Source organism: Muscardinus avellanarius (genome assembly GCF_963383645.1).
Source record: "Muscardinus avellanarius genome assembly, chromosome: 7".
Taxonomy (NCBI): Eukaryota; Metazoa; Chordata; class Mammalia; order Rodentia; family Gliridae; genus Muscardinus; species Muscardinus avellanarius.
The window spans coordinates 115,995,599-116,014,360 of record NC_137793.1 but is presented as its reverse complement, the minus strand read 5'-3'; the positions used below and the strand labels follow the sequence as shown (position 1 = coordinate 116,014,360).

Below are 18,762 nucleotides of genomic sequence, written 5' to 3'. Positions count from 1 at the left end.
GACAGGAGGATCTCAGGTTCGTAGTCAGCCTCAGCTGCTTAGTGAGGCCCTCCACAACTTAGACCCTGTTTCAAAATAAAGAATTAGGCTGGGTGTGGTGGCTCACGTTCGTAATCCCAGCATTCAGGAGGCGGGAGACTAGAGAATTGCAGTTCGCTGACAGCCTCAGCTACTTAGCGAGGCCCTCAGCGAGACCCTGTTTCAAAACTAAAAAGACTTAAAAATAGGGCTGGGGGTGTAGCTCGGAGGTTCAATGCCCCTGAGTTCCATCCCTGGTACTGCGAAAAAGGAAGGAAGGAAGGAAGGAAGGAAGGAAGGAAGGAAGGAAGGAAGGATGGATGGATGGAAGGACTGAGGATGTAGCTTGGTAGCAGAATGTCCCGGATTCTACCCCAGTTTTACACACACACACACACACACATACACCATTCATTTGATGACTTTGTGGACCTAAACACCAAGTAAATAAATAAATGCATTAATTCTCAAGGCATTTATGCTTTAGGGAACCAAGGACACAAAACACATGAAAGAACAGGCGGATTGGGCATGGTGGCACATGCTTGTAATCCCAGCATTCCGGAGGCGGAGACTGGAGGATCATGGTACCTGGAGAGCCTCAGCTACCTAGCGAGGCCCTTTGCAACTCAGTGAGACCCTGTTTCAAAAAGTAAAGGACTAGCCAGGAGTGGTGGCGCACGCTTGTAATCCCAGAGCTTGGGAGGCTGAAACAGGAGGATCACACAGGTTTAAAGCTAGTTAGGCTCTCAGCAACTTAGTGAGACCCTGTTTCCAAATAAAGTATAAAATAGGTCTGGGAGTGCAGCCTGGAGGTAGAAAAGCCCCTGGGTTCCACTCCAGTACCACCAAATAAATAAATAAATGGACTAAAAAATAGGGCTAGGCATGGAGCTAGGAGGTAGAATGCCCCTGGGTTCCATCCCCAGTATGGCAAAGAAAAAAAAAAAAAAAAAGAACAGAGGCTAGTAAATGAGAAGAAGGCTTTAGAAAAAGGTGTCGTGAGCTATTTTGTAGTGAGAGAGAGAGAGAGTTTGCATCTGCATGCATGTGCTGGGAGGCAGGGACATTCTACCTTTGAGCTACACCCCAATTTTCTTGTGTTGCTGCTAAGGCTTTCCTTGGATCTCTCAAGTACTGGGATTAAGACATTTGCCACCACTCCCAGCTTCATGAGCTATTTTTAAGTGAGAATACTTAATAGCAAAATGTTTTTCCCAACTCTATAGATGCACAGCAACAGTAGACATCAGTTCTCACACTTGAGACAGGGAGATTAAAAGAATAGAACATGTCAGGCCTGGTGGTGCATTTCTGTAAACCCAGCACTTGGAACTGAGACAGGAGGATCACAGGTTTAACCCTGCGTTCAGTTCCCGGTAACACACACGCACACGCACACACACAAGCGTGAGCGCACGCACAGAAAATAAAATTTGCTGTCAAACTTGGAGACGGTCTGTCGTGCACCTGTACCGCTGGAAGTTTCTCAGTGCGGCTGCTGCTCGTGTGTGGACACGGTCCACTCCCAGCTGTGCTTCTTTCAGTTAAGAACCACTGACATACAGTGTTATTCCTAGTTATATTTTACAAAATAAATATGAGAAAGTAGGGAAAAGTTAAGTGTGCATGTATATTTAAAAGTAGGTGAATGAATTGATTTCCTGTCACTAAAGTGACTATACAGGAGCTAACGGTTTCTTATTTAATAAAGTAGAAAATGAGAAGTAATGATTTGGGGGAGTACTGGGGTGGAACCCAGGGGCGTTCTGCCCTTTTTATTCTGAAACGGTATTGCTACGTTCCTGAGACTGCTCTTAAACCTGTGATCCTCCTATCAGCCTCCAGGTACTGGGATCGTAGGCGCGCGCTACCGTGCCTGCCAATGATGCATTTTCGACAGTATCCAGCTATAGAAAACAACGTTTGCTTTAACCTGTTAAGCATCTTTTCCTAACATGTTATTTTTACTTCCGCTTTTTCCTTTTATTATGTCTGATCTGTGTCCACTGTCCACTCTTTATACTTTGATCTGTATGTATCTTTTGAATTTAGCCATTCATTTTGTTTGTTTGTTTGTGTGGGTGGTACTGGGGATGGAACCCAGGGCATTTTACTTCCCAGCTACACGTACCCCAGCCCTATTTTTTATTATTTATTTTGAAACAGAGTCTCACTGCGTTACAAAGGGCCTCACTAAGTAGCTGAGGCTGTCCTCGAACCATGATCCTCCTGTCTTAGCCTTCCAAATGCTGGGATTACAAGCAAAACTGCCGCCATGCCTGGTTCTAACCGTTGATTTTTATTATTTATTAGTGACTTTGATATTGGCTCAGTGCCTATAAATGGACACTGTTAAAAGGATAATAATAATTTTGTAATTCCTATGCAGTATAAAACTAAATTCAGTTACAATTTGTACGATTAGAAAGATTAGGATTACTTTATAAATCCATTAAATTTTTAAATGCAGAAATGCACTTAAATGAATTAAGCAACGAACAGAGAAGGTGGGTGAAATGATGAGTTTATTGGTCGAGTGAAAACCTGAAATCTGCTGTGTCATTTTGTTGTTGCGGTGTCATTTCCCATGATACGGTGAGTGAAGTTACGGTTAAACTTTGAGCCTCACAGGTAGTGGAAGCTGGAAGAGTCCAGACGTTATCTGTGAGCCGCCAGCCTTGCCGCCGTCCAGCCCTTGGCCAGAAGATCTTGTGCAATCAGAGTGGCCGTGCTGAGTCATGAGCACTTCCTCCCCCAGCATGTTTTTCTTAATATTCTTTTTTTGGTGGCACTGGGTTCCTGGAAGCCCTTCTACCTCCGGGCTACACTCCCAGACCTAGTTTATACTTTTTATTTGGAAACAGGGCCTCTTAAGAACCTGCACCATCCTCCTGTCTCCGCCTCCCAAGCGCAAGTGAGGGGATTACACGCATGCATCACCACACCCGCCTAGTATTTTTTGAATTAACTAAAATAAGAAAAGTAATTCTAAAATTGGAATAAAATTTCATAATAATTGCAAATAAAATTGTACCATGCTTATAATAGACCAATTAAGAGGTATACGTAGAAGAAATTAATGTATCTTCCTCTTAATTTTCATACTTCTTTCTTTTAGTGTTAGATATTAAAACCTTGACCATAGTGTTTAGGCCAGCTGTTCTTAATGCACCAAAGTGTGTGTTTGGGGGGGGAGGTACTGGTAACTGAATCCAGACCCATACCCCAGCCCTTTCAATTTTGATTTGTGTGTGTGTGTGTGTGTGTGTGTGTGTGTGTGTGTGTGTATGGTACTGGGGGTGGAACCCAGGGGCATTTTACCATTGAGCTACACCCCCAGCCCCATTTTTTAGTTTTTTATTTTTTGAAATAGGGTCTCACTGAGTTAGCTGCAAAGGGCCTCACTAAGTAGCTGAGGTCCGTGAACTGCGATCCTCCAGTTTCCACTTCCTGAATGCTGGGATTACAAGGGTGCACCACAACGCCTGGCTCAAATTTTATTTTAAATTTAGAAACTGGGTTTTGTTAAATTACTGTACACTGGCCTTGAACTTGTGATCCTCCCGCCTCAGCCTCCCAAGTTCTGGGATTATAGGAGTCCTACACCAAATACAAGTACTACGATCCATATAAGTAGAACAAAGGAGAGAACCACTGATTGTGATTGAGAGCAGCAGTAGAGCTTGAAGAGCGCTTTAATGCATGAATGTTTATTACTTGAATTTTTCCTATGTTTCCATATATTTGTGTATTTTCTTGATTTGTGGGGACCTCTTATTTCCTTGTCTTTTAATATTTTACATATTCCTCCCCTTCTTTTATATACTCCTGTTCAGTTTCTGAGCGTTTCTCATTTTTTTTTACATTTGTCTTCTCCCATCTTTGTGACATTTTCTCATGTGCCCAGCCCCTCACTGAACTTTGATGACTCCGTTCTGTCCTTCACCTGGTCTCTGTAGCGCATCTCGTAATATGTGCCCAGCTCTGACTTCAGTCCCTCTGACGGCGCTCCCGCCCTGTGGCGGCACTGGCGTGGCTCCCTGGCGACCCCATGTGGCCCTCTCCACGTGGCTCTGTAGGGCCCTAGCTGCACAGCAGCGGTAACTCTTGGAAGCAGGGCCAGTCACGCTGCCCTGCTGCTCGGCACCCTGGAGGCCTCCCTCCCCAGCGCGAAGCCAGGCCCCGCAGTGCCTCCTACACTCGGAGTCAGAAGCCCTAACATGGAGGCTACCCTGCTGCTGCTCAGCACCCTGGTGGCCTCTTGGCCTCAGCGCAAAGCCAGGCCCCGCAACGCCCCAACCAGGCCACTCTGCTCTGCTCCTGTGCTCTCCCCCATCTCCTACTAACTCGCACAGGCCACTGCCTTGGGCTTTGGCAGTTTCTGGGCCTGAGAAACATTTCTCACCGAAACCTGGATTTCTTATTCCCTGCATGTTCACATCTTTGCTAATATCTTTTTGGTAAAGGCTGCCACACCATGTAAAACTGTTACCTTTAACTCTCTGGAGCCTATTCGCTATTCCCTTTCCTCCGATACCATTCACCACTTTCTGTGTGTGTTTCTCCTTTGCATGTTTAATCTGCTCCATTAGACTGTACTGTGTGCACCAATGAGACTTTTTAAATGATAGTACAATGGTATTTTAAAAAATAATCATACATGAAGGTGCCCAAAAGCACACCTGTTGGCTGGGCACGGTGGCACACGCTCGTACAAATCTCAGCATTCGGGAGGCTGAGACAGGAGAATCGCGGTTCGCCGCCAGCCTCAGCTACTGCTTAGTGAGCCCTTTGCAACTCAGTGAGACCTGGTTTCCAAATTAAGAATAAAAATAGGGGTGGGGATGTAGCTCGGGGTTAGAATACCCCTGGGTTCCATCCCCAATACAGAAAAAAAAAAAAAGCACACCTGTAATCCTAGTACTTGAGAGGCTGAGACAGGAGGATCACAGGTTCAAGGACAGCCTCAGAAGTAGCAAAACTCTCATCAACCTAGTAAGACCCTGTTTTTCAATAAAAGTAAAATAGGTGTGGGGGTATACCTTGGAGTTAGAATGCCCTTGGGTTAAGTCCCAGTAAAACACACACACACACACACACACACACACACACACACACACACACACACACACACAACTGCTCAAAAAAGTATTAGTTGACTGAATGAATGCTGTACTGTTTTCAGGTCTTGTTTTTTCAGTATTGAATTTAAACCTAGGGGCATTCTACCTTTGGGCTACATCTCCAGTACTATTTTTTATTCTTTATTTTGAAACAGGAGCTCACTAAGCTGCAGAGGGCCTCACTAAGTAGCTGAGGCTGGCCACAAACCCTCCATCTTAGTCTCCTAAATGCTGGGCTTAGGAGCATGCATCACCATGCCACCTTCCATTTTCAGTATTCTTGACTAGATATTTCACCTACTCAAAAGGCCAGGGGCGCTAGGGATGTGCTCGGTTCTAGACCACTTGCTTAGCATGTGCAGGGCTCTGGGTTCAGCCCCGGCCCCTGCACCTGAACCAAACCTGAAGGTCTTGTTCTAGAAGTAATGGCTGTCATTACAGCACCAGTTCTTTGCTTGCATAATATAACAATGTGTCTTTCATAACCATGAAGTAGGATCCATTATTCTAAATACAGTTCTTACAAGAGGTGAGGTCCTGTTTTGGAGATAATTAGTTGTGTGAGGTTTGGGCAGTTGCCACGCCTCTTTGTCTGTTTTAGTTGTACCTTTGGCTTCCCGTGTAGTTTGCTATTTTCAGTTGCTCTCTGCCATACTTGTATATAATATGGAATTTATGGGGTTTTGTTTTCTTTCTTTTTTGCTAAGATATTATACATTTTTTCCTCATTCTTATCATTCCTTGATAAGTTTCCAGAAGTCAGAAAATTTACAACTAAAGTTGTAAATTTTTAATTTACAGCTTTTGAGGAAAACCTCTTGTGAGGAAGGGAAAGAATCAATGATGTTTTTTCTTCTTTTTGGTGCTGACGATTGAACCAGAGTCTCACACATGCTCTGCAAGTGCTGTACACTGAGCTACACACCCAACCTTTGAATGTTATTTAAAAAAAAAAAATAAAGGTGGTTACCCACAGGATGGTAGGAATATTTGTAAATTATATGTGATTAGAGGATAGTATGAATATATGAAGAATTTTGCAATTAAACATTAAAAATTTCTAAATGGAAAAAATTGGTAAAGGATTTAAATCGTTTTTTCTCAGAAGAGCAGCGCAGGTGGTCACGTGCATGCAGGTGCGCAGCATCACTGGTGATGAGGGGGGTGCAGGTCAGAGTGCAGCGGGGCGCCCAGGGCACCCATTAGGATGACTACAGGGCACAGGAGAGAGGAGCCCCAGTCATGGCTGGGGGGATGTAAAATGGGGCAGCTGCTTTGAAAGAGCTTGGCAGCTCCTCAGAAGGTGAACATAGGTAAACATAAGTTGTCCTGTGGCCCATAATTTATTTCTGTATTTTTCCTCAAGGAAATTGAAAATGTGTCACTTTTTGATTTCCAGTAAGTGGAAACAATTCAGTGTCTTATCAACTGATGAATGGATAAACACAGTGAGATATGTCAATGAAGTGGAACATTACCCATAAAAGAATGAAATACTGATAGGTGCTGCAGTGTGAATGGAACTTGAAGCATTGTGCTTGGGAGGCTGAGGCAGGAGGATCACAGGTGTGAGGACAGCCTCAGCCAGTAGTGAGAGTCTCATCAACCTGGCGAGACTTTTAAAATAAATAATAAAATAGGGCTGGGGTATAGCACTGAGGTAGAGTTCCCTGGGCTCATTACTCAGTGCCACAAAAAAAGAAAGAAAGAAAGAGAGGGAGGAATGGAGGTAGGGAGGGGAGGAAGAAAGGAAGCACTGATTATAGTGAACTGAGGGAATATTTTATATATATTCAAAACGAGAACTTTGAGAGAGGCAAGGATAGGTCCAGGTAGTACAGAGAATAGCTAGCTATCGAAGCAAGGCTTGAGGAATCGAAGATAGAAAAATAAAAAGCACAGATAGAGATTAAGCTTACGCAGAATAAATGATACACCTTGAGAAGAGTTATAAGAAATTGACTTAGAGATAAAAAGTTGGAGAATTCAGCTGGAAAATTGATATCTTTTCTATAGATGTCATCTCTGGAGTAGGAGGAAAAGTTATTAGCTAGAAATGAGGGCAGCACGCTGGAGTAGGACGTTTGAGGAGAGTGGTGAGGGCGGAGCCTCGTGCTGCGGGCAGCTAGAGAGTCCGTTGAAGCCCGTGGCCCCATTGCAGGCGCTTCCCCTGGCCCGTCCACCTCGCAGTCAGAGCAGGTGGAGGCGCCCCGTGCTCTTGCTGGCTGCAGAGGTAGGTTCAGCGATCACGGGGACTGGGCTTCCAAGCTGCACTCCGATTGTGGGTTGAAGATAGTTCCTGTAGCATCAGTAGACCTTTGCCACCAGGGCGCTGCAAAAGGCTGATGAAGCTTGGGTCAGTGTCTCATTTTGATCTAGCATTTCATTTGCATGCTCAATAAAGAGGGAGATGGAAGTCATCTTTCAGACTTGAAGTATGCTTTGCAAGTTGAGGGCTAGGCGGTAGCTCAGAGCTAGAGCACCTGCCTAGTTTGTACAAGTGGGTTCAATCCCCAGCACAGGGGATGGAGAGCAAATGAGTTTTCTTTTAGCCTGATAGAGAATCTCTTCTTCTCCTGTAGTTACGACAGCCTCCAGTTAAGCGTTTGAGACTTCGAGGTGATTGGTCAGATACTGGACCCAGAGCAAGGCCCGAGAGTGAACGAGAACGAGATGGTAACTATATTTTGGCCAGCTTCTTTTGGTACATGGTGTTCAAGAATTAATACGTAACTTGTTTCCATTTTTCACTATTATAAATGATGCTACAGTGACCATCCTTTTATATATATCTTGGTATGCTTATGTAAGTATATCTTAGGGTGAATTTCTAGAAGTGGAATGCCTAGGAGTCAATAGATAAGTATGTGCTTTTTTTTTTAATTGATTGATTGATTGTATTGGGGATGGAACCCAAGGGCATTCTACCTCTGGGCTACAACTCCAGCCCTGTTTTTGATACTTTTTTAGAAACAGGGTCTCAATAAGTTGTGGAGGGCCTCACTAAGTAGCTGAGGCTGTCCATGAACCATGATCCTCCTTTCTCAGCCTCCCAGGTACTGAGATTACAGGCATGTGCCACAACTCCTGACTTACATTTTAAATTACAGGATTGTAGAATGGAGTACTTGTATTTTTTTAATTGGCTCTCAGTTTTAAAATGCCCTTAAGAAAAGATTTACTTATTTGAAGGAGGAAAAAGAGTAAGGGAAGAGACAAAATACTTCCTGGTTTCAGCTAATTTTTAAATATCTGGTATAAGTGATAAAAAATTTAGTTTTAGGTAAATTTATGCTAAAACTGAAAGTGATTATTTCTGTGTTTGATGCTGATGCTCTAGTAAAAGGGAATTTGTGAGTGTGTGTGTGTGTGTGTGTGTGTGTGTGTGTGTGTATGGTACTGGGGATGGAACCCAGAGGCTTTCTACCTCTGGGATATACTCCCAGACCTATTTTATATTTTATTTGGAAACAGAGTCTCACTAAGTTTCTGAGAGCCTCACTAAGTAGCTGAGGCTGACTTCGAACTTGGGCAATCCTCCTGTCTCAGCCTCTCAAGTACTGGGATTACAAGCATGGGCCACGACGCCTGGCTGGGAAAATAATTTTTTAAAGATCTGTCCAACTTGGATTCTTGAGGCCTCTGTGTGGGCACTCTAGCCGTGGAGAGGTGGAGAGAGCGCAGAGATGTGAAGGTGCTATGAATAGGCAGAGATGAAGAAGTGAGCACTTAGAAAATTCCAGACACTTGAAATTACTAAGACCAGAAAGTATTATATCTCTTCCTCATTCTTTTTCTTCCTTCAAATCAACAATGATCTTACCTTACATGTGGAAATCTGCTATAATTACTATAAAATGCAATGAGGATTTTAATGGATGTTTATACATTGATATAATTTATGTGGACACGTTAATTTTGTAATTGCTAGCCGGGTGTGGTGGCGCACGCTTGTAATCCCCGCACATGGGAGGCGGAGACAGGAGGATCGCGCAGGTTCGAAGCCAGCCGCGCTGTCTTAGAGATCCTGTTTCCAAATAAAAATATTAAAAAAAATAGGTCTGGGAGTGTAGTTCGGAGATAGAGGGGCTTCCAGGAACCCCAGTACCGCCAAAAAATAAAAAAAAGTAATTTTGTAATTGCTTACATTTTAAAGCCCTTCAAAATCTAGGTTTTTGCACTTGTATGAACATCCTGACTTGTTCCTCAATTCACTGATGCGATTCATGTTATGACAGGGGAGCAAAGCCCCAACGTGTCCCTGATGCAGAGGATGTCCGACATGTTATCGCGATGGTTTGAGGAGGCCAGTGAGGTTGCACAGAGCAACAGAGGACGAGGAAGACCTCGAACCAGAGGTAACGGCTCTTAACAGGCTCGTCAGGGAGCTCGCACAGACCCTCTCCCCATTTGGAAGTCGTGTGTGTGTGTGTGTGTGTGTGTGTGTGTGTGTGTGTGTGTGTGTGTGTGTGTGTGTGGTCGGCGAGTGAATCCAGGGGCTCTCTGCCTCCAGGCTATACCCTCAGACCTAGTTTTTTTTTTTTTTTTTAAACAGGGTCTTGCCAGGCATGGTGGTGCACGCATGTAATCCCAGCTCTTGGGAGGCTGACAGGAGAATGGAACAGGTTCGAAGCCAGCCTCAGCTACTTAGCGAGGCTCTCAGCAACTTAGTGAGACTCTGTTTCCAAATAAAATATAAAATAGATCTGGGAGTGTAGCCCGGAGGTAGAAAGCCTCTGGGTTCCACCCCAGTACCACACACAAAAAAAATAAATAAATAAAAAATAAAAACAAGATCTTACTAGGTTGATAAGTCTTACTTATCCTTGAGCCTGCAGTCCTCCTGTCTTAACTTCCCAAGTACTAGGATTACAGCTATGCACCACCATGCCCAGCTCTTAAGCCCTTTTAAATGTATTTAGAGAATGTAAATATATAGAATTATAGAGGTGAACAGGTTCATTGGAAGGGTTGATTGTTTTAACAAGAATGTGTTGTAGATACTTTTTTTTAACCTCTCCTGATTAGCCCATTTGGTCACGTGGACCAAGTCACCAGTGGCTTTTTTTTTTTTTTTTTTTGGCAGTACTGGGATTGAATCCAGGAGCATTCTACCTCCTAGCTATACTCTCAGCCTTAGTTATTATTCTTTATTTTGTTTTTGTTTTTGAATGGGTGCTGGGGATTGAGCCTAGGGGCATTCGACCTCCAAGCTACATACCCGGCCCTATTTTTTATTCTTTACTTTGAAGCAGGGTCTCACTAAATTGCAGAAGGCCTCACTAAGTAGCTGAGTCTGGCCACGAACCTGTGATCCTCCTGTCTCAGCCTCCCAAATACTGGGATTGCAAGTGTGTCCCACCATGCCTGGCTTTATTCTTTATTTTGAAACAGGGTCTGAGTCGCAAAGGGCCTCACTAAGTAGCTGAGGCTGTCCGAGAACCATGATCCTTCTGTCTCAGCCTCCCAAATGTTGGGATTACAAGCATGCGCCACCATGCCCAGCTACCAGTGGCTCTTATTGATAAGCTGAAATTATAAATTTGTGAGTATAATCGCACATGAGCATATATATGTGTTCTGAATATCTCTTTAATTTTATTTTGGTCCGGGATATACTCCCAGACCTATTTTATATTTTAATTTAGAAACAGGGTCTCTTAAGCCAGCAAGGCTGGCTTGAACCTCTGCGATCCTCCTGTCTCCGCCTCCCAAGTGCGGGGATTACAAGCGTGTGCCACCACACCCGGCTCTTTAGTTTTTTAAAGCATTTACAATCTGGATTTGCATTGCTGTGTTTCTTGAAGGTGGAACAAGTCAGTCAGATGGTTCAACTCTACCTACAGTTCCATCAAGTCCTGACTTGGAAGTGGGAGAAACTGCAATGGAGATAGATGCTCCATCTGAACAGCTGCTCCAGCCTTCTGCAGCCTCTGCAGCGTCTGCTCAGGCCCACGTGCCGTCATCATCCACAGAAAGCCCTTTTTCTGCTTCCTTGCTGTCTTCTCCAGACAGCGAGCAAAGGCAGTCTGCTGAGGCCTCTGGACACCACACTCAGCATCAATCTGGTGAGGACATGGCTCTTCAAGTAGGCTCTTCTTAGCTGGTGGTTTCTGATAATGAGAACGTTATAGACTGCTTTGAAAGATTTAAGCACATCAAACTCTTGGTGGAATAAATGGTCAAAATGACATGCAGTATGTGAACATGTGACTTAAACACAATTCAAGTAGGCAACTTGCATGAGTCTTAACAAATAGCAGGAGTCTTCAGTTTACCCAGAACAGATGAAAACAAAAACAGTTACCAGCAAGGCGCAGTGGAGTATGCCTGTAGTGCTTGAAAGGCTGAAGACAAGAGGATTGCGGGTTCTAGACCAGCCTCGGCAACTTAGGGAGACCTGTTTCAAAATAAAAAAGGGGTCCGGGATATAGCTCATAATTAAAATGCCCCTGGCTTCTATCTCCGGTACCAAAAATACTAAACAAAAAACAAAGGTACCAAGATAGTGTTTTGGTATAGTTTAATGTAGTTGACTTAAAAGTTATTTTATAAACTATAATAGAATAAAATATCTCTCTAGATTCATTTGGCTGTATGTTTGTATTAAACAATTAGTGAAAGCATAGCTCATTGTTGTATTAAATTTATTGAATTTATATTGATTATTTTCCCTCAAATCATGAATATTTTCAGTATTTTTTATGGTTGATTTGATATGCTCTCTTTTTAGCAACACAATACACTTTACTAAAAGAATTATTTCTCATCTGGGTGTGGTGGCTCACACTTCTAATCCCAGTACTTGGGAGGCTGAGACAGGAGGATCACTGTTCTCTGACAGCCTCAACTACTTAGTGAGGCCCTTTGCAACTTAGTGAGATCTTGTTTCAAGATAAAGAATAAAACATAAGGCTTGGGGTGTGGCTCATAGGTAGAATGCCCCTGAGTGCCATCCCCAGTACCGGAAGGGAAAAAAATTATTTCTTCAGTATTTATATGAAATGGAATTATTTTACTAAGTTCTTATATTCTTGATACTCAATATGAATGAAAAAAATCAGTTCCTGAATTCTGTTAAAATGATTTTTCACTTAGTATTAAAATTTCTCACATTTTACTTTTTTCCTCTCAACTATTAGATTTGCTAATATTTATAGTAGTCATTTTCAGTACAGATATCTGTAATTTGACATTTTAACTATATATATGTAATTATAATATCCAACAAGTCCGTCCTTCTTTCCTTCCTTTCTTCCTCCCTCTCTCTCCCTTCCTTCCTTCCTTCTTGGTTCTACTAGGGCAGCATTTTTTCTATAGAATCAAAAGTATTAGTAAGAGATGCAGCTGGCAGGCCTAAGCTAAAACCTATAAAAACATTCCTAACAGCTTCACTGCCTAGCTGTCAGTCTATTCTTACTTCTCTGGAAACTGGTGCCAGATCACCATGTATGGGCTGTTTTAAATTAAGCATTATTCTTTTCTAGTATATCCCATTTAGGGTAATTCATTTTCAGTTTCTATGGAAATTAAAGCCAGACTTGGTTATATAACTGTTAGCACTGTGTAGATTTTATCCACAATAAAATCAGCTAAAGCTGAATTACAAAATTCGTTCTTCCACATTATAATTGATGCAACATTTCAACTAAAGGGAAAATCAAGTATTTTGAAGGTGAAATAGAGGCAGAAAGAGTTAAAAGTTTGTTTTTCAAAGCAGGCAAATTTCTAAAAGCAAGATTTTTTTATTTTTTATTTTTTTGGCGGTACTGGGGATGGAGCCCAGGGGCATTCTACCTATGAGCCACACCCTAGCCCTATTTTTTTACTCCTTATTTTGAAACAGGTCTCACTGTGTGGCAAAGGGCCTCACTGAGTACTGAGGCTGTCTGTGAATAGCAATCCTCCTGTCTCAGCCTCCCAAATGCTAGGATTACAATCATGTACCACTATGCATGGCTAAAAGCAAGAAGATACCATTCTTGGATATGTTCTTTTTTTTTTTTTTTTTTTTTTTTTGGTGGCACTGGAGTATTTTTATTTGGAAACAAGGTCTCTTAAGCCAGAGAGGCTGGGTTCAAACCTGCACAATCCTTCTGTCTCTGCCTCCCAAGTGCGGGGATTACAAGCATGCACTACCACACCTGGCTTGGATATATTCTTTTTTTTTTCTTTTTTTTTTTTTTTTTTTTTTTGGTGGCACTGGGGTTCCTGGAAGCCCTTCTACCTCCGGGCTACACTCCCAGACCTGTTTTTACATTTTTTATTTGGAAACAGGGTCTCCTAAGCCAGCGCGCACGGCTGGCTTCGAACCTGCGCGATCCTCCTGTCTCCCTCCCAAGCGCGGGGATGACAAGCGTGCGCCACCACGCCCGGCTCGATATATTCTTAAACAAGAAAACTTAGCAAGAAGATTCTCAAGCCCATGTACAAGTTCCATTGAATCTTAACTAATACCAGTTGTTTCTAAAACACATTTGCTAGTTAAATATTTTGGAGCTTGATTTATTTTATACCTTTTTCATAGATAATGGACATTAATACCACATTTCAGATTGCTGAGCTCATTTCAGCATACATGGCTAGCTATTTGCGTCATTTAAATGGAAAACATTATGTCAGATGATTACTACTTGAATGTTACCTAGCACCTTTGCTCATGAAATTTTTAAAGAAAGTATGGAAATATTCTTAACTGAGATTATTGACAGAGGTTTTGGTTGACTAAACTGTGGATAATTGGAATATTTCAATGTGTCTGAGACATCACTACTGAGGAAGATGATTTGATGTCCTGTATTATCTCTGATGATTATGTCTGTAATTGTTCTGATTGTAGCCTTTTCATTATCCCATTGACCCAAAGTTTCAACAATAAGAAAGTAATGTTTTTGTTGGGTATTTTCTGTGTTCTTTGCATAATCTTGTTTGCACTTACCAAGGACTCTGGCTTTATGGACATGGCCTTGCCCATTGTGTGGTGTAGTACGTTCAGTGTCAGCGCAGAGCCATGGTTCCTGTTGATGTCTTGAACTGAGATTCTGCACTTGCCCTACTCTGGCTCCCTCTGTGTAACTGTTGATGTCTTCCTTCTGTCCCTCGCCTCTCCTTTGTCATTCTTGTCTGAAGGAAAGGGACAGTGTGAAAATCTGCCAGGAAAATTCCATTTGTGATCGAAGCTGCTTGTCTGCTTTGCTGGGTCTGTAATTGAATGAATATTGGTGAAGAAAATCATGACCACAGATGTCAGTGGGTGCCTGACACCGTGTGTCACAGCACTCTTGCTGTCTTCCAACTAGACAAAAATGTTTAAGTCTTCCAACTTACATTTAGACTTCCCCCTCGCCCTGGCCTTGTGCTCAGCTGGTTAGTGTTCAGCCACAGCAAAAGGGAAAGTTCTTGTTTTCCTACTGTTGAATCTCCCAGTCTTCCAACACCTGTCCTCACATTGTCTTTGATAGAAGAGAAGCAGAAACACATCTGGGAAGAATGCATCCCTTCCAGCCAAGTGCGAGCTGTGACCCTTTGCGGCTTCTAAAGGACTTTGCACCTTTGCCTGCAACACTGTGCTGCCTTTTCAGCCTCAACATACTTCTATGTCCTTTTTAAAAAGTCACTCTTAATTTTCCCATACCCCCCCTTCAGCTGTCCACTGCCGTACTCCTTAGCTCCTTCTATAATTAGGATCCTTAAGACTTGATCATATACCCAGTCTTCATTTTCTTATCCTGACTATCCATCAGCCAATTGAAATCTAGTTCCAAATCTTTCCCTTGAAACTTTGGTCAAACTCATGAGTGACCTCCATTTTGCCAGATTTAGAGGACATTTCTCAGTTATAATCTTAATAGACTTTTATTTTGGACCCCACTGCAATTAGCAGCCTCTCACTTCTTTCCTATTAAGATAGCAACTGGACAGAGGAGTCTGGCTCAGAATATAAAACCAGACTAACCTGCCTCTGAGGAGCGGACACAATCACCTGGCACAGAGCACATGTAGAGAAGACAAGAGAGCCAAGACTAGGGCTCTCTTGTTCTATATTCTGAGCCAGACTCCTCTGTCCAGTTGCTATCTTAATAGTTCTTTTTGTTGCCTTTAGACATCTTAAGTTTAATGTATTCAAACTAGAACTTAGTTCGGCCTCCTGCCCTTCCTGACTCAGATCACTTCCATGCTGGTCCTCTTGTGGCTTAGTAAGTTTTACTGCCCCCGTCCCTTTTCTTATTGTAATAACCCAGGAGTTATTCTGTTTGATCTTCCTGTCATAGCCCATGCCCAGTTGACAGCAAGCTCTGCTAGGCCTGTGTCGAGCATCCATTCACTCTCCTCTCAGCATCCTTCCTGTCTCCTCTTTGACTTCTGCATCTGCTCTTGTTCCATTATGTTATCTTCACGCAGCAGCCAGAAGGATGTGAAAATGTTCAGTCAGATTCTATAACTTTGCTGTTTAAACCCCCTTAAAGGCATTTGGTTGCATTTAGAAATACAACCACAGAAGATAAAGCACAGCCTCCTTCCTGTGGCTCAGAACCGCGTGGCCGTCCTCTCACCCCACTCTCTCAGGCTCTGGTGAGCATTGTGAGCTAGATGCTGCTCCTTTCTGTTGGTTTTATGCACCAAATCTCCTTCTGATTCTGAGCTGAGCCTTCATTCTGCTTCTGTGCCTGGGGTTTTACCTCCCATCTTATCACATGGCTCAACTGCTAGCTGAGAGAGGGCTTTCAGAACTGTGCTGATACAGCCCTGTCCCTCTACTCTCCCTGAGGTTGTATACTCTTTTATGTTACCCTGTTTATCTTCTCAAGAGTACTTATCAATTAGTTTTTCTCATTTTAATGTATGACTTATTTTTCTTCATGAGACTATGTTCTCACAAAGACAGATATTGTCTCTGGTCTCTAGGTTAGTGTCCTAGCCAACAACAGATACTCTGTAAAAATACAGGAAGAGTATTAGGAAACGTTGAGTTATCTTCAAGATGGTATAAACTAGGTGGAATGTAGTTAGCTAGATTTAAGTCTTTAAGTTAAGGTTTCAGCCCCACTTCATTAACTCTGAATATTTCCAGTAAGCTCCCAAAATTAGACAATCAGGAGAGATGGTGCACCGAGGTCTCTAATCATCACTTCGGATCCATTATTTGCTCTACTTTGTCCAGGCTACATAAGACTGAGTAGATAGATCATTTTCTTACTGTATTCCAAAAATATTTTAAGAAATACTTTAATAACTCTTGTGGTGGTTGGGACAGATAGAAATATGGCTATATCACATCTGAACCTCACATGGTGGTGCATGTCCTGGAATCCCAGTACTTGAGAGGCTGAGAGAAGGGGATTGCAGGCTTGAGGGCAGCCTCAACAACTTAGTGAGAGCCTGTTTCAAAATAAAGCACAAAATTAGGCTGGAGAGAGTATAGCATAGAGGTAGAATGTCCCTGGGTTCAATCCCCGGTACAAAAAAAAGTAGAATACACCTGGATTGGGTTCCCCCAGCATCCGCACTTGCTCTCCCTCCACCTGGAACTCTCCTCTAGAGGTCCGTCACCCTTCATATCCTTGAGGTCTTGTTCAAATGGCACCTTAGAAGAGAAGCTTTTCATAGTGACCGTGTGCAGGGTAAACATCCACTACCACCTCCTCCCACCTTACCTGACCCTGCTGGATTAATTCATACAGTTACCCCGAGGCACATGCAAATACATACATATGTTGTGTGTGTGTGCGTGCACGCGTGTATGTGTTTGCACATGTTTGTATTTGTGGATGTCTGTTTTTCACTTGGAACATAAGTTCCACATGAGTAGAAATTATTTTGATCAATATTTATCCCCAGAGCCTGATAAATAGTAGGTACTCAACAAATACCTCTTGGCAGAACTTCCCATTATTTCTCTTCATCTGGACTGTTTCTTCAGATAAAGGTTAAAAAATATCCAGTAAAGCTTCTTGAACTAAAAAAAAATAAAGTAAATGGCAATTCAAATATAAAAAACACTTAACTAAGAATATGATTATGTAACTTCCACTTTTTAAAGCGATCTCCTGTAATAAATTACAAGGGTTGTTTCCAAATGCTTTTTTTTTTTTTTTGCGGGTCGGGATGGAACCCAGGGGCATTCTATCTCTGAGCTACACCCCCAGCCCTATTTTTTATTCTTTATTTTGAAATAGGGTCTCACTGAGTTGTGGAAGGCCTCACTAAGTAGCTGAGGCTGTTGGCGAACTCGGATCCTCCCGTCTCAGCCTCCAAAATACTGGGATTACAAGCATGTACTACCACACCCGGCCCCTAACATTTTTTTTTTATCACTTTGAGTTTTAATGATTATTTGATAGAAATTATTGAAGTGACTTAAATTTTGTGTCTAGATTAGGTGCTTTAAGTGATAGTCTGTAATTACAATTTGTTATTTTGATATAAATAGAGAAAATGAGTAAGGAAAGAAAGAAATGCTCAGTGTAAAATCTTTGGGACTGGGGGTGTAGTTCAGTGTCTGCTTAGCATGTCTAAGGCCCTGGGGTCAACCAATTTTGGTATAGTCAACCAAAAATAAAATAGCTTTGCTTTAGGAAGGACTTTGTTTTATTTACATATTTTTAGAAAAACAGTTTTCTAATGCATCATAAAGAGAAGTATTTGAGCAGGTATATTTAATTTGTATTAATGTAATGACCCGTATTTTGATTTTTATCAGTAATTTGTCTTTATTTCGTGTCGGAGGCATGTTGTATTTATATCTTTCTCTTTGATGTATAACACATTCTTATGATTTTCTATCTTCCTACTCTCCCACCTTTCTTTTCCTGTCTGCGTCAGAGTTTCTAAGGGGGCCTGAGATAGCTTTGCTCCGTAAGCGCCTACACCAGCTGAGGCTTAAGAAGGCTGAGCAGCAGAGGCAGCAGGAGCTGGCCGCGCAAGCCCAGCAGCAGCCTTCCATGGGGCAGGCTTCTCCTCACGAAGGCTCCGCCCAGGCCTCAGGTCATTAATGCCGAATGTGCTTAAGCAGCCCAGGGTGGTTGTTGCTGTTGTGAATGCTGCTCCAGTGTAATAAGACGCTTCCCTGGTCCCATTCAGAAAGAGAGCGAATGCACCCGCAGCTTCCCCCTCCCTCCTTCCTTCCCTCCCACGGAGCAGTGCTCAGCACCTCAGATAGAGGGCAAATTGGCAGCAGCACTGGCCAGAGATGTGAATAGGAAATAATCCCTCATCTTACTTCCTTATTTGTAACATACATGGAGAGGGCAAATATTTTTTACTTTTACAGCTTAGTGGACTACTTTGTAATAATTATCTAGTGAATTTAGAGCCTACATTGGTAATTTCTGTTGGAATTTTATTATGCTTATGGGGTCTTAGCTATTCTTTTTGTGCTTTGGTAGTTAACCAATATATAACCTAGTAATGCTAGATCTTAGAATTATGATATTGTTGGCCACAGTAGCCATGACAGCATGCTGATCTCAATCATGCCCTTGTGTCATCATCTGGATTTTCAGTATTTTCATATTGATCCCTTCTCCACACAATCAACTTCCTGCTATGAGGGCAGCAAAGTACTTCGTGGTCTTATTTCCTGTTCTTACGCTGTCAAATTCTGATAATATTAGTAATA

The 18,762-nt window shown here is 42.4% G+C and overlaps 1 protein-coding gene across 1 annotated transcript in view; it reads left to right on the top strand.

Annotated features, from left to right (window-relative positions):
- DCAF6 (DDB1 and CUL4 associated factor 6) overlaps positions 1 to 18,762 on the top strand; it is a gene marked incomplete at both ends in the record, with an annotated part of 111,209 nt that overhangs the window by 36,976 nt on the left and 55,471 nt on the right. The window contains 4 exons of the mRNA XM_080699288.1: positions 7,727 to 7,820; positions 9,383 to 9,502; positions 10,952 to 11,212; positions 17,967 to 18,128. Of these exons, the coding sequence (XP_080555414.1) occupies positions 7,727 to 7,820; positions 9,383 to 9,502; positions 10,952 to 11,212; positions 17,967 to 18,128 (637 nt within the window). The remainder of the gene's footprint in view (positions 1 to 7,726; positions 7,821 to 9,382; positions 9,503 to 10,951; positions 11,213 to 17,966; positions 18,129 to 18,762) is intronic.